The sequence below is a fragment of the Ostrinia furnacalis genome, unplaced genomic scaffold (assembly GCF_004193835.3).
Source record: "Ostrinia furnacalis isolate ACB-3 unplaced genomic scaffold, ASM419383v2 OfSCF4245, whole genome shotgun sequence".
NCBI classification, from domain to species: Eukaryota; Metazoa; Arthropoda; class Insecta; order Lepidoptera; family Crambidae; genus Ostrinia; species Ostrinia furnacalis.
Genome location: NW_021134484.1, coordinates 1,156,832 through 1,172,503, shown reverse-complemented (window position 1 = coordinate 1,172,503; position 15,672 = coordinate 1,156,832). Strand labels below are relative to the sequence as shown.

Below are 15,672 nucleotides of genomic sequence, written 5' to 3'. Positions count from 1 at the left end.
ACAAGAATTAGAAGTGCGTGTAATTCAGATTCTTACATTCCATTACATAGTTACAAACACAACGACCTAATAAAAGCGTGTTCAAAAGGACATTATCCATTTTGGTTCAAAGGCAGTATACTTTCGAGTTTTAAAATAAATGTAAACAAGTATAATAACTCTCAATTGGAATTGGAATTTGCAACTTGTTCAATCGGGCATTATTAAATAAAAAGCTTGTAATAAGTAGCTGTTACTGATATTTTCTTGCACCATGAGATGATTCACGATACTTTCTAGGCCGACTGTACGTTTGTTTACCCAGCGTTATACCAGGTCTCGTGAGACCGAGCGCTCAGAGGCCGTGGCTTGCTATCTTTATGATATGCTTGAAAGCATGTCACTTGGGAAATAAACTGCCCCAATTTTAATTTCACATTCCCTCTTCCGCAATACGAGCGGTTAAATGAGGACGTCATGTCGCAAGTTACGTTAATGATCGTAATGGATTAAAGGGGGGTTCATTTTTTCGATTTGGTACGCGAGCTTTTGTTTCGCGCGTTTGTTACACGCTAATTTTACGCGTCGTATGATGCACAATTATACGATAGTGACAATACAATATGACATTTTTTATATGTAGATTCGGAATTGATAAAGTATGTAAACTAACACAAATATACATATTTAGCTTACTGAAGGGATAAATGTAATTTGTTCATGATACATTTCTAATAAACTTTATAAAAAGCACAATATTTAAATTAATGAAAAATGTTCTCAATTTAGGGACACAGTAAGGGATGATTAATGCGAAGAAGTGCCCGTATAAAAAGCTTCCTCTAAGCTTTTTCTAGAGACACTGAACCCAACAGTATATTGCTTAGTGTTTGTACTCTTGCATAGATTACGAAAAACAACCGACAAAAACAACACAAATGTGTTTTGGTGACGGTTGCTCCTTCAACTAATGCTCACAAACCAAACACCGATGATACTGAATACACAATAATAATTCTTTTTTCTTTCAAAAGCGAATGCTCCCGGAAATATTGAAATCCCACTAAAAACATTCTGTAAAAAACTAGCCAAGTCTCGATGGAGCTGCTTGTTTATCTCTAAAAAGTAATGAAATCTAGACAAAGTCGTGCCAAGTCTATGGTTCCTTACTGCGATTTCTTTATTATTATAGTCAATGTTGTGTGACTTGGCCGTTGAAGGGTACAAAACCAGGTGCTCCATGATACCATTGCACCAATCTGTCGCCAGAACCGCTACCCATTGACGATGGAAAATTGCCACTTGGAAAACGTTGATTCAACAATAACCATTCAATTGTAGGTTTAATAAAGCTGCGTATTTCAATAATACTTATGTATGATTATCTTAATAAAGATTGTTCAACGGCCAAGTCACACAACATTAACTATAATAATAAAGAAATCGCAGTAAGGAACCATAGACTTGGCACGACTTTGTCTAGATTTCATTACTTTTTAGAGATAAACAAGCAGCTCCATCGAGACTNAGTGAGTGAGTGTCGTAAATGCGAAACTTTGCTTTTGCATAACTTCGGAACTAAATGACCTACAGACTTGAAATTTTGGATTTTAAGTATGTGATTATAGCTTACTAGATGACGAAAATTTCTGCGTTCTGGTCTTATCCAGAGGTTCTCAAATAGGGGCCTGAAAATGCGGCGAAATGGTTCGAGTAAAGGATGGTACGGCAGTGTTTGCTTCGCGCTCGACTTGGCGGGGGCACTGCCGTGCCCCCAGATATAATGTTCATAGTACTTGTGTCATGTAAGTGCGGTTGTGTTTTAATTAGTAATACTATTACGCATACCGGAGTGAGTTTGTGGAAAAACCATGACATTACATATTATTTGACATAAACATATTGAAACTCAGTAATTACTGGTTAGTGGTTCTTAATACAATACGTTTACTTAAATTAAAAAACAGAACGAGTTAATAATAGATTAGGTATATCTACGTATATTTCGACCCCAATATTGTTGACGATATCTAACTACCTATTCATGTATGTTAGGTTAGGCAAGTATTGAAAGAAATCTTAACCAAAACTTTCTACATTCCAGACAAAGTTTTTAATTTCTTTCGTTGCACCATTAGCTGCCAATAAGATCATGTTTTAATAGACTATTATGATATTTACAATTTATTAGACCTCAAGTGCTGTGATAAACTTGATTCGTTGATCAACTACATTGTCTTACAATTCAAAGTAACCGTATTCAACTCGATACGGCAATTCCCTCGCACGTGCAGCATTTCGTAGCAAGAACATTCAATCGTCATTATTAATTCCGTTACGAAAGCAGCCTTTTGCTGTTTCGATCTAGGGATGTTATGGATATTAACTGTAACCGAAATTATCAGATATCCGTATTAAAAAATATCCGTAACCTTAACCGAAACCGATTCGAAAGTTTCGGATAGTTTCTGATAAAGGCGGAGTCTAAATCTTAATATTTTATAGTATTATGTTACTTGACTGGCATTCCCTAGCACCATCTAAACATCTAATATCCCCGCCTGTTTTAACTTTATCATAGCGCATAGGTGTCGTCATAGTATATAAAGTGGCTATGTGGGTCGCGCAGCATCTTGCTATTAGAATTTTACATTATATCCGTAACCAAAATTATCCGAGACTTTCGGATAGTCCGAAATGATTTCATATTAATAGTAACCGTAACCGGTATAATATTATTATCCGTAACCGTATCCGTAACCGAAACTTCATATCCTTAACATCCCTGTTTCAATCGTGTTACAGGCGAATCGAACGATGTAAATGACCCCACACTTTTAGATCTAGGTCAACGGAGCGGCTATGACGAGAATAACTAGAACCTATTTGGGGGAATGCGACTTCGGTTGATAACAATTAGTGGATTTATGACGTAGTTCAGTTGAGGCTAGACGTCTGTACTTTTGGAATTATACCGATAATTTTACGCGAAACATATTCTTACCAAAGCAAGAACTTTGCACTTTAGACAGTGCGACTGGGTGACCCCTGTGAAATAACATTTAGTTAATACTATGAGGCGTTTTATTAGTAAGTTTATAATACGAACTCTCTGCAGTTCGTATGATAATGATTGCTCAGTATGATTATTAACTTTAAAAGCGTTATTCACTTTACGGAAAATGAGATTTCTCTAATGCTTTCAATTATACATGTATAGTTGAATGTTTATCTTTTTAATGTATAAATATAAAGCATAACTTTATTTTTCTACTATGTAGGCTACATTAACGTTTTAGGATTTGACACACTGGATGCGTTCTGCGATCTGCAGTCAGGTCAAAATGAGGCAGCCTGTATAATGTATAAACAACCTTGTCGGTCAGCGAACGTGACAAGGTAATCTGTCAGCGGTTTGCGTTCTTTACTCGTGCCCGGCCACTTTGAACTGACTGCTGACCGCAGAAAGCTCCCAGTGTGGCGAATCCTTATACTTTCTTGATTTGAGGTCATGTTACTGATCCACATGTCACTGACCGATGAGTTATGGTCAGCAGCATCAATTTAACTCATGTTACTGTGTCCATTTCGTATAATAAAATATGCTACGTTTATTGAAAATACAGCAAAAAAAATCCTCTTTATTTGTATAGGTAGATTTTAGAGCATTTCGCGATAAAGTATTTCAATAAGTTTTCGATAAATGCATAACATGAAATAAAACGATGATAGCTATTTCAAGCCCAATATTTAATGTCGTACACCTGTCAGATTATTTGGGGGAGCCTTATGAATTTGTAATGTCCCTATTCGTAGCATCTACGATTGAATTGCTCAAGTATCTAAGTTTCATTGTAAATGATCTGTGCTACGTGCTACGGTAGATTCGTAGCACTTGAGCAGTTTGCTACGACAATTCGGTGAATTTTGGCTTTTTGTACATAAAAGTGTATTGTAATATTTTTTTATGTGTAAGTGTCTATGTTAAAATTATGCCTTTTGATTCAATTAACCCAATATAAGTTTACTACTTAAAATTCAAATATTAATGGAACTTTTTGGTCTAAAAATTAAAAAAATATTCTCAACTTAAAAGTTATCGTCAAATAGCTTAGACTAAAAGAAAATTTAATTTAAAATCTACGAAATAAGATAAAAAATGCGAACGTTCTAAAGAAGCTTCCCCAAATTATAACTGATCTAACAGTCTTAATTATATTTCGTAAAAGACGGCTTTTTCTTTAACGTTGCACAACCCAATCTATTTTAAAACGAACCCCCAAAATCTTTCACCAGGTTTGCGGGGCATGGCTTGGAGGGGGGTGGGGGGAGGGTCGAGTGATCGGCCTTACGAAGGCCGCGACGCATCTTGCCCTCCCCTCGCCTCATTACCTCAGATTTATAAATATAGCTATGTGGATCATCGTGCGGTGTAGAAACGAAAATATGGACTTGGTTTCGTTGCTGCTTTAATGGGGACAGTCTTCAACGTGATCAAGTGTTTTTTTGTTGGTTGGGTTTTTTTATTCATGCTGCAAGGAGGCTGACACAGTCGGCTTAGGCATAAACAATGCATCCTCGTTATTTCGGACCGTGATGTGACAATATTATGTGCCATAGATAAATTAATTAACTCGCGTCAAACTACGAGTATAAGTATGGGATTAATACACACACTTACTTACGATTTGTACGATTTCGTATACGAATTGGCATTTGAATGATAAAAGAATATCCTTCTTGATAAATGGTGACTTAGACTTAGACTAAGACGTTCTTTTGGCTAAGATCAAAGAGTTCTCTTTTATTCATTCAATAATGACTTCATTTTTAACTGTCCAAATACCTGTTGTGATTCGTTTACATTCTGAATTATCTGGCTTATTTTGTAACTTTTCTATTGAGATTTACTGATTGATCTGTAAACCACATTTATGTTGCCTAATTCCTCACATAAAAAACCTCACATCAAAGCGTATATTACCTACATAACTTGCTAACAACCCCTAATCTGATATTCATTAGAAAATTACTGGTTTCAATGATTGCACTTTCAAACCATAACCAATTTTCCAATCTAATAGAAAATCTATCTTAGTGAAAAAGTATATTTCATTTGATATAACCAATCAATTGGTAACAATTTATAATTGCATGCAAGATAAAACAAATATGTTTTATATCAAATTGTCACAGGCCTACCATTATAAAAGTTAAATGAAATCGCGTTAAAATAACAAAAGCATTTTCAACAATATTGCTACTCACACAGCCATACACAATCTGCATTCATTTGTTAATTTTCCGCTTCAGAATTAATTCATCAAGTGTTTATCTGTCGTACCCTTTATAGTCCAGTCAATAAAGCATTATAGATGGAAAACCGTGGAACACAATTTTTGACTTCGGGACTTTATTTAGACTAGTTAGGAGGTGAACATAGCAAAAGTCCCCGCCCTTAGCCCTTGAGCCGCCGGAGAGAGGGGAGTTTAAAGGTACCACTTTTCGGTTTTTCGCTTAATCCTCGGAAACTATGCGTCCTAGTGACATGACTACTATGAACCAAAAAAAGCTTATTCAATTTTCTACAGGTGAGATAGTCAAGTTTTTCTATATCTTGTATAGTTTTCGCGGCATCTGCTCTAGAAGGTCTGTAATATTGGAAATTTTATTTTTGTCTTACATGTTCCCATTAGGAGAAAATCGACTAAATCAACATTGAGCTAATATTCTAGACATGCGGGAGCATGTTAAGCCTAGTTCCAGGGAGGGGACTGCACCGTGCATATATTTAGACGAACCACTTAGAGCCACTTTTGACTCCTCATCACTCAAAAAGTACTATGCATTAACACTTCAAATTTGGCTCATCTATTGAGACTTGCAAGATAAACATCAGCTTCAAATTTCATAAACATACCTCAAATGGTTCTTTAGGTATTGACGTCCAAAAATCTACATGGCCATTATGACCAAATTCTAACCACTTCCAGATGACCTTGAAGGTTCAAATTTGACATCCAGATAGGTAGTTGTGTAAATACAAAGGAACAAATAAAAAATCAGTAAATTTTAATATTTCGCAGGTGATAGATAGATTTTAGTGCCCTAAATGTCGATTTTTGAACGTCAATACCTAAATAACCGTTTGAGGTATATTTATGAAATTTAAAGCTGATGTTTATCTTGCAAGTCTCAACACATGAGCCAAATTTGAAGTGTTAATGCACAGTACTTTTTGAGTGATGAGGAGTCGAAAGTGGCTCCAAGTGGTTCGTCTAAATATACTCACGGTGCAGTCCCCTCCCTGGAACTAGGCTTAACATGCTCCCGCATGTCTAGAATATTAGCTCAATGTTGATTTAGTCGATTTTCTCCTAATGGGAACATGTAAGACAAAAATAAAATTTCCAATATTACAGACCTTCTAGAGCAGATGCCGCGAAAACTATACAAGATATAGAAAAACTTGACTATCTCACCTGTAGAAAATTGAATAAGCTTTTTTTGGTTCATAGTAGTCATGTCACTAGGACGCATAGTTTCCGAGGATTAAGCGAAAAACCGAAAAGTGGTACCTTTAAACCCCCCTCTCCCCGCCGGCTTAAGGGCTAAGGGCGGGGACTTTTGCTATGTTCACCACCTAACTAGTTTAAATAAAGTCCCGAGGTCAGAAATTGTGTTAAATGGATTTCTCTCTACACCGTCGTTAAAGCATTCATTGACTGGACTATTATTATCACTGGCATTCACTGATTCAGGAAGTTAAATTAAAACGTTTGTTTATTTTAACTGAGGAACGATAAACAATGTGTGGCTGACACTGGCAACTAATAAATTGAATGAGTAATGCACGAAAACTTTTTGATGTTTACTTTTTTGTATCTACCGACTTCTGAATTTAAAATTGACAGATTAAAAAGAAAAAAATAGATGCCCTTCTATTGTTATGGCAATAATGAACCTACTTAGGTGTAAAAGTAACATACGACTAAATTCTCTGCGGAATTTGTATGAAGATAACGCTTTTAAGAATTTTATTGACGAGTCTTCCATTTTGTCGAAGTGATAACTATCGCTAACCATCCAGTAGTAGCTTGTAAGTATTTGCGAGGTGAGTTTAAAAATATTGTTTTTTTAAACGAAAATAATTAACATAATATTTAAGTGTTTAACACAGCTAACATTGATGCACGCGCAACCGTTTAACTTTAATTGCTAAAATATAATATATTTGATATCAGTGATAAATACGAAAACAAAGTTCGTACCTATATGACAGCAAGCACATAATTAAAACACAATCAATACTGAGAGTGAAATTATTTCGTAGGCAAAGGTGATAAATACTTACTATTTATTTAATTTGTGTGATTGTTTGTTCAGTTACTAATTTGCTTTTGTAAACGACTACGTCATCATAAGACAACTACATAAACGGTTTTCGCGAGTTACAAATCTCTTCCAATCTGAAATCTCGAAACCCATGAGAGCAGAAGCAACGGCAAAGACTAGTCGAGAAAAGTTGCTCATACCTAACTTATAGGTAGACTATCACCCACTTGGATCTGGCTACATTAAAGTATGCCAGTAGACTATATAATTTATCTATGTACGCAGTGATCCACTTGGCCACTTTCCATTTTGTCCAATATTTCTATCTATTTGCTAGTTACGGCCTCTTTATGTAATTGGATTATTTACGTATGAGCAGCACATAATATTTGAAGGCTGTATCTACTTAGTTACTTACTTTTATTGGCCTTGTGGCTAGACGAGCAGATTTATGTCTATGCTTTTGTTAATTTTGGAACTGTTTACTTATGTGACCGATATTGTTGTTGCCAATAAACAACATCAACATGAGTTTTACTTTGTTCATGCTGAACTGATACATTGTTCAACGGCTACAAAATGAGTTTGAAAACATTCGTTTAAATATTGATGGCTTAAAAAAGAATAAGGTTCAAAAGGGTTTTTTTAACGTGGATTTCGGCTGATAGTTAACATTTAATTTTCATTCATTCTTACAGAAACATTAATTCCTGATTTTATACCAAGTTGTTATTTTTCGAAAAAGCTTATTTCCTCCAAGGCCTAATTTACACAAAAATGTTTTACATAAAAATTGGTTCAGCTGCTTAGCTGTGAAATAAAATGTACCAAACAAAAAGTTATAGTAGGTACATTGATTAGCTTAGATTTACTCATCAGTATCGCACTCACTATTCACACTATCTTGTGATGCTGACTGACGTCAATAGGGTCCTAATAAGACGTGATTGGAGCACTCTCACAAATTGACATGCATGCCTACATTGCCTACACAATATGACACCGTTTATCCTTCAGACATCTCATCGCAAACATGTTAGTGCGTGTAAATATAAATATAAATCTAGAAATACTCAGCCTCGCGTCTGTCTTATGAATTGTCGTAGCCAGTCAGCTCTGACAAATTGTAGCATTGGCTACACCATAGGCTTTCCCATTACCATAACAGCGGCGGCGACCTCGAAGCCTACATCAATAGCAAAAAATGGGGCTGGGATCGTTCCAACAGCAAGGCGCCTGGTTATCTGCGGTAGGGTTGACACAAGTAACCGGCCTACCACACTATGTGATAGCATTAGCCATTATATTTATTTCTGCTATAGCCTTTTTAACATTAAATGCTTACTTTTTCGCGACATAAAAAGTATGAACTATCTATTAAAATTAACTTCAACAAGATACACATTTTGTTGTTGGTGACATATTGGTTATAAGTTCAAAAACCTCATTTGAATGATGTTTGTTCACCAGAAACCGGTAAGTATCTAAGATTAAGTAAGAAAAATGAATTCGTTCTGTAATCATTTGTAATTTTTGATACCCATCGAATTTCTTACAGTTCATTTTCTTTAAGTATTCATTAAAGTTACTTAAATAAACTTTCGCGTTGCATGACTATTGATGTTAGGATTCTCTTCACCTAACGTTCACAGCGCATAAGAGATTATGAGAAAGGATTTCATCTAGTCAATGAAGACAGGATCGTCTCTAATCAAAGAAGACAGCCCTATCCTGATTCGCCGTTACGAGACGCGTCGGCGCCGGCGGCCGCGACGGCGCGGCGCCAACTCGACGCACTGCGTTGCAGCGTCGCCGCTTTCGGCCGGCGCCCCTTACGCAACCGGCGATGTTTGACTGTATAATTAACGAGGGCGTGAGAAAAACGCCGAGGATGGATGACTACTTTGATGCTGGATATGACAGGATTTGTCTTGCTCGGATATAGCTTAGGCGAGAAACGTTGGAGACAATATTTCTTGTCAAAAATTATGTTTTGATTAAAAATGTGTCAAAATAAAGACTTGTTTCTTTTTTGGTAATCTTAAGGCTAGTGTTAAAGGTGTTTTTTTTGTAAAAGCGGAGTGTTAACCTTAGGTAGTAAGTTGAGCTTGAGTTGTTGGTCAGGATAGGTAGGTACCTATTCTGCATTAAGAATTTGGAATATTTAATGCCTGAAACTTTGACATTTAGGACTCATAACAAAAGCATCCGTCGATTCTTATGGATATAAAAAGTATTGTCATAATAGTCAAATACCTACCTAAGTAGATAAAGCTCCCTTGGAGGCGTAGAAAATTTACAGCTATAAAAAAATACAAACAAATGGGTAATATAGCAGTCATGGACTTATAAAAAAAGTTCCATGATTGCAGTTTGCATGGATATAGTCGAGATTCGAGGTTGCTAGTTTTGTATAAACAGCAATCGTCGTCATTTAGCTTCTATTTGCTATCATCTCGCAAGACATGTATAATATAAGTATTTTGACTGACGAAAATCGACCTAAATATTGTCTGAAGTACTCAGATAGAAAAGTCTCGTTACCATCACTGGAAATAGAACCAAACAATGCACATAACAAAACTACCTACCTATAGTCACAGACGATAGAAAATATGAACGATTCAACAATCAGAGCCGTGACGTAGGACGGGGAGCGTCGCGTGGGCTACTGCGAGGGCAATAAACAGAAAACACTTCATTAATGCTTATTATTAGGTCTTTAAACGTTGTATAAATTAATGGATATTAAGGAATGAAAGGCTTAGTTGAATCATTATTGAAAGGTCGCGGCATTTCGCCTTAGATGAGCCTACACGCTGTGTAGGTTGATAGTTAAACATATTGCATCGTAGGAGGATACTAGGCAGGCTGACTTTAGTGCCTACACACAAAGTGAATATGTAGAGATTGATAAATAATTAATTTTCTCATCGTTGGAATAAGCGATTCATTTAACCACATCGTTCGTTCGTTCGTTCGTTTCAGCCAAATGACGTCCACTGCTAGACAAAGGCCTCCCCCAAGGTTTTCCACAATGAACGGTCCTGCGCTGCCCGCATCCAGGCTCTTCCCGCATCTAGGCTCTTCCCGCGACCTTTACCAGATCGTCGGTCCACCTAGTAGGAGGCCTGCCCACGCTACGTCTTCCAGCCCGTGGTCGCCACTCGAGAACTTTCCTACCCCAACGGCCATCGTGTCTACGAGCTATGTGCCCCGCCCAATTCCACTTGATTTTAGCAATTAACCACATAAATAATAATAAGTACTTGATTTAAAATTGAAGGAAAAATTATGTATATCGGCTCTACTTTGCGATTTATCATTAAGCCAAATTACATTAAACATAAAATAAATGTTTGGAAAGCTTTCGGGAAGGTCTTTTTCCAGCAGTGGACGTCATTTGTATAAAACAAAGGAATGAATATTGTTCAATACAAACATCAGTCACTCATGCATACTTACTCATTCGTTCCTTTTTGACATTCATTCGATTCTATTGGAGAGAATCGGACGGATTGCACGTTGGAGTCTATAACCTCCACCCCAAATGTTTTACAATTAATTAACGTGTGTCCAATGTGTCAATAAAAACAATTTGAAATTTACCAAGTGTTTCCATAAACAAATACAATAAATGATACACTACAACGAATGAAAGGGCACTAATCGGAGTTCAGACTTAATATTGTGCTATGTTGTTGTGTTAATTGTATTGTTATTGTTTGTTCTTTGTAACTGCGCCTTAAATAAATAAATAAACTTCAGATTATGCCCATAGTTCGCCGATATTTAAAGCAGTGACCACATCGTAGACAACTAACGAGGCGTGACAAAGCGGCAGGGAAGACCGTCATCGTTCTGCGTCGAGTGGGCGAAGGTCGAAAAACAAAACAAAGGTTGATTGGAAATCCGTAAACGATTCAAGAATTGCCATACTGGATGCGTTCTCTTGTCTGCGGTCGGGTCAAAGTGAACGCAGTCCGCATCAGGGATGTTATGGATATCCGTAATCGTAACCGTAACCTTCGGATATCCGAAACCGTAACCGATTCAAAAGTTTCAGATAGTTTCGGATGTAGGCGGCAGTTTAAATTGTTTTTTGTACAGCATTGTTTAAAGGCATAACAGCCTGCTTTACTTTTATAATTCCATCTAGTATCAATTTTCACTTTTTTTATTCGATGTAAAGTGTGCGGCCATAAATGAACCGAACAACTATTGCAAATTGCATTCTAAAGCACAGATATCCGTAACCGTAACCGAAACTTTCGGATATCCGAAATAAAAAAATATCCGTAGCCGAAACCGAAACCGGTTTAATGTTAATCCTATATCCGTAACCGTATCCATAACCGAAACTACATATCCATAACATCCCTAGTCCGCATCATGTATGAACAACTTGAACTTAGAGCTTCACGGCTAATGGAGTCAGTCGCCACGGGCTATGTTGACTTCTTAAGAACAACTGTTGGTCTCTATACATTTCGCATTGATGCGATCTGACAATGCGGGCACAAGCAAAGAACGTAAACTGACAGGTGCGGGCTGCGTTCATATGACCTGACCGTAGAACACATTCAGTGTGATAAATCCACTGGTAAATCAAACGTTAAGTTATATTTACAAACACAATACATAAATGTCAAAATGTAGCCAGTGGGCTTGTCAACTAAATAAACGAGCGCCTGTTAAAAAGAGATTTACATTAATTGTCATGTAATACACGCAAATGTATTTTAGAACGTTAATAATGTTCAAATCTAATTAGCATAGGTTCATAAAGTTATTTCAATGCCTTTAAAGGCCGAAATCGTGTGACAGTTCAAGAGAAAAAATATAACGTGCTTCTTGGGGATTGGTGGGGTGACGCATAAAGGTGGGTGATTCTGGAAACGATATAAATCGGCTGTACATACTCGCTGAAGATTCCTGGTAGCACACTCGTGCACGTGCAATTGGCTTAAAATACCTACCTAACTTTTTTACTCGTAGTTCGTTACGACAGTTCATGAATGAAATCAAGTGACGGGCTATCTTTGGTTGGTACGGCAAGCTATATTTGGGACGTGTACTGGGACCGTAGTGTCCTGAAAAGGGCCTACAGAAATTACCTCGGGGAACCAATGGTCGTATGAGACCGCGGTCTCGATTCGCTGCTATTTACTTGAAGGGCTATTAAAGATTTTTTATTTATTTACGTAGGTCATATTTATGTACATCTCTACCCACTTAAAAGCTGAACCATATAACAGAAATCATGGTAATATCAAAGTAAATACACGTATTTGAGGCTTATGTATCTTTGTAAATTCAAATAGTTCATACACCCTTTTGTCGTAGATCGTAGCCACAACAACTGACTAAATTGCTCATTAGCTTTTTACTACGAAGTGTAAACAACATCGATACGATCATTTTCTGAAAATATTTTGACTCATTCCTCAAAACTTTTGATTGTTTCAGCGAAAGGCGATGCGTATGCAAGTTTACGACTAACTAAACTGCCGGGTATTTTCGTGAATTCTTTTATAACCAGTTAAATTGTTTGTTCCGATGCATCAACCGAGAAGTATTTGAACTTACAAAGTTGTTAATGAACCTGTCTTGAGTTACGTAAGGGATCTGCAGCCGAGTTGGTTGGATTGTCGCCAGCGCTGCGTCCTTCGCTCCTTCGAGATACGAATAAGTCGCCGGTTCGGCGCCATACTCAAATAAGCACCATAGTCGGAGGTCACAGCGAACTATCATGGTGCCATAGTCAAATGAAATAGTAAACTATCTGAAGAATCACGCGTACTGTTATNGGTGTAACAGTACGAACGAACGCAACTACATATTACGCGAAGTCCCATAACGTCTCGCGTGCATCAAGTGCAAGGGATCTAGCATGAAATTGGATACTTCTTATTCTTATGTTTGACTATGGCAGTGCTATTGACTGCGGTGGAAGACAATGGTGGCACAGACTATGCAAATGCAGCGGATAATCTAATAAAATGTGCATAACGCGAAATGAGAACATAACTTGTACATTGCACTGCGAAATCTAGTTTGAAGTAGAGAACTTTTATAAAATTAAATTATGTCATGGAAGAAACTATTTACAGAGAAATCATATTTAATAAATATCATTAATACAAACTGAACAACAGCTCCCAAAAACAACTCATGAAAATATCAACGCTAAAATCAAACGACAAAATAGCACAAGACAAATCCCAAGCCCACTCAATATTTGCACCGAGAACACTTTGTAAAGGATTACAGATGCGCGTTCATTGAATCAAATAAACGCTTTTTATTTGTATTTAAAAATAAACGCTTGTTTACCAACTTCGTTAAGCTGTTTGTAAACAAGTTGAGAAGACCTATTTTATGGAACACTTATCACACGAGTTCACTCGGTATTTCATTTTGCCTTTTATTTAAACGTCGTTACAGATTTCACGGTAACAAAAGGAGACTTAAATTTTACGCCGTTGCTTTTGGACGACATTTTGAAAGTTAGTGTGAACGCGAGTAATTTGTCGCCATTTTAACTTCATATTTTATACGAGTTTCGCAGTTTGGTAGTACATTGTAACTCGTAGTTTGATAATAGTCTTTTGACCGAGTGAACATCGGAAAACTTCATCGAGAGATAGGAGTATAGAAAACGTGGACAAAAAAGAAGGATAGGTAGACCTAATTTTATTTTTGACTTGATTTTTGAGAAAATAAATGTGAAGTTTGCATCAAAAAATATTGGTTATTATGCGGAGTTTTGATATTAATACGTCTACTAACAATGAGATACTCTGGAGAGATACAAATAATAATTATAATATTAATAATTATTTATTCAAGTAACGAGGACTCAGCATTTCGAAGATGTTTTTTTGTAATATTATAAAGACAATTAATGTGACCTACCAATCGCACCAATTCATACTCATATGTCATTCATACTTAGAATTATTCCTGCGTGTCATAAAAGTTCATGATCAATATGGGCCAAGCTCATTTCCCCTATGTTATGAGTGTCCTCCATGACAACACTCGCTGAATGACTCTCAATTTAATAACGCATTACATTGCATTCCTAGTTACCAACTATTTTACATAAATACTAAAAACTTTGCACACTTTTTAAAAGTTGGAAGTAAAAAAGTTAAATACTTTTAAGAGTTTAAACTACCGTAGTTCTTTCAAAACATATTTCTTTCCCACTACTGGGAAAACGAAGGCGATACTAAACTTCGAACTTCTGCTCTTTTAGATATTTCTATAAAAGTCATAAGACTCAAGACCGTAAGAGTCAAACTGTTGATCAAACTCTACATAGAAATTACAGTGATTCTTATGGGAGAAAGTTTATATTGATTTATTCCATTTATGGAAAAATACTAATTTCACTCAAACAAATTGTACCTATCTATAATTAGTCCAGTCAAATTAGACATGAACCCTGCAATAATTCGCATACAGCTGAAAATTGGTACGAATATTCGGAGCACCATTATGAATTAACTGTGAAAAGTCCCCATCGATCCGACATGTGCTAAAAAAAATATTCTGTGTCAAAGTTAAAAAATACGGGTTTTTGAGATTTTCAGCCAAACGGTAAGTTTTATCACAAAAATATGTATGACAAGGTTTAAGACCATACAATTATCTATCAAAATTGTCTATACACTTTCTCCTAAGAGTCAGCATTTCTGAGATTCGATGATCCGAAGAGTCAAAAAAGTGTTTTCTTCATAACAGTCTTACACATAAATCCAATGTGATATCGCCTCGTGCCTCGACTCAGCATATCATGATGTGTTGTCGACGTCGAATATAAAATGATCAACCTCAATGTCGTCTGTCGTCTTTAATTATCGAAAAATGGGTGCAACTTTGACGAAGGACTGCACCGTGAGTTTCTAAGATACGAAGTTTTCGTGTCTATTAAGTTTAAGAGCTCTTATATGCACACGTAACTACTCTACTTGTAACTTTATGGTCACTCTTTTAGCCCGGTCAAGACAGAAAATCCAGGTTATAATAATTCGCATAGAGCTGAAAATTTGTGTGAATGTTGAGAACACCATCCTTAATGAAATGTCAAAAGTCCGCAACGATCCGTCATTTGAAAAAAAAAATTACGAAGTCCAAGTTTTTTGCATTTTTCCACCAAACAGTAAACTTATCATAAGAAATGATAAGAAATAGTAGTAGATCATAAAATTATCTATTAAAAGTGTCTTTGCCCCTTTTTCCTAAGAGTCACTGTTTATGTGGTAACGATGCAAAAAGTTGAAGAATTCGCATTCTGTTAACTACTCCACAAGTCCACAACTTCAACTCTATTAAAATAGTTTTGAATTG

At 36.3% G+C, this 15,672-nt stretch overlaps 1 protein-coding gene across 1 annotated transcript in view; it reads right to left on the bottom strand.

Annotated features, from left to right (window-relative positions):
• The window catches only part of cac (calcium voltage-gated channel subunit cacophony), a 43,099-nt gene extending 37,769 nt beyond the window's left edge, over positions 1 to 5,330 (bottom strand). Inside the window, exon 1 of the mRNA XM_028313485.1 lies at positions 5,248 to 5,330. Coding sequence (XP_028169286.1) covers positions 5,248 to 5,255 — 8 coding nt within the window. The 5' untranslated portion in view covers positions 5,256 to 5,330. The remainder of the gene's footprint in view (positions 1 to 5,247) is intronic.
• Positions 5,331 to 15,672: the final 10,342 nt, after the last annotated feature.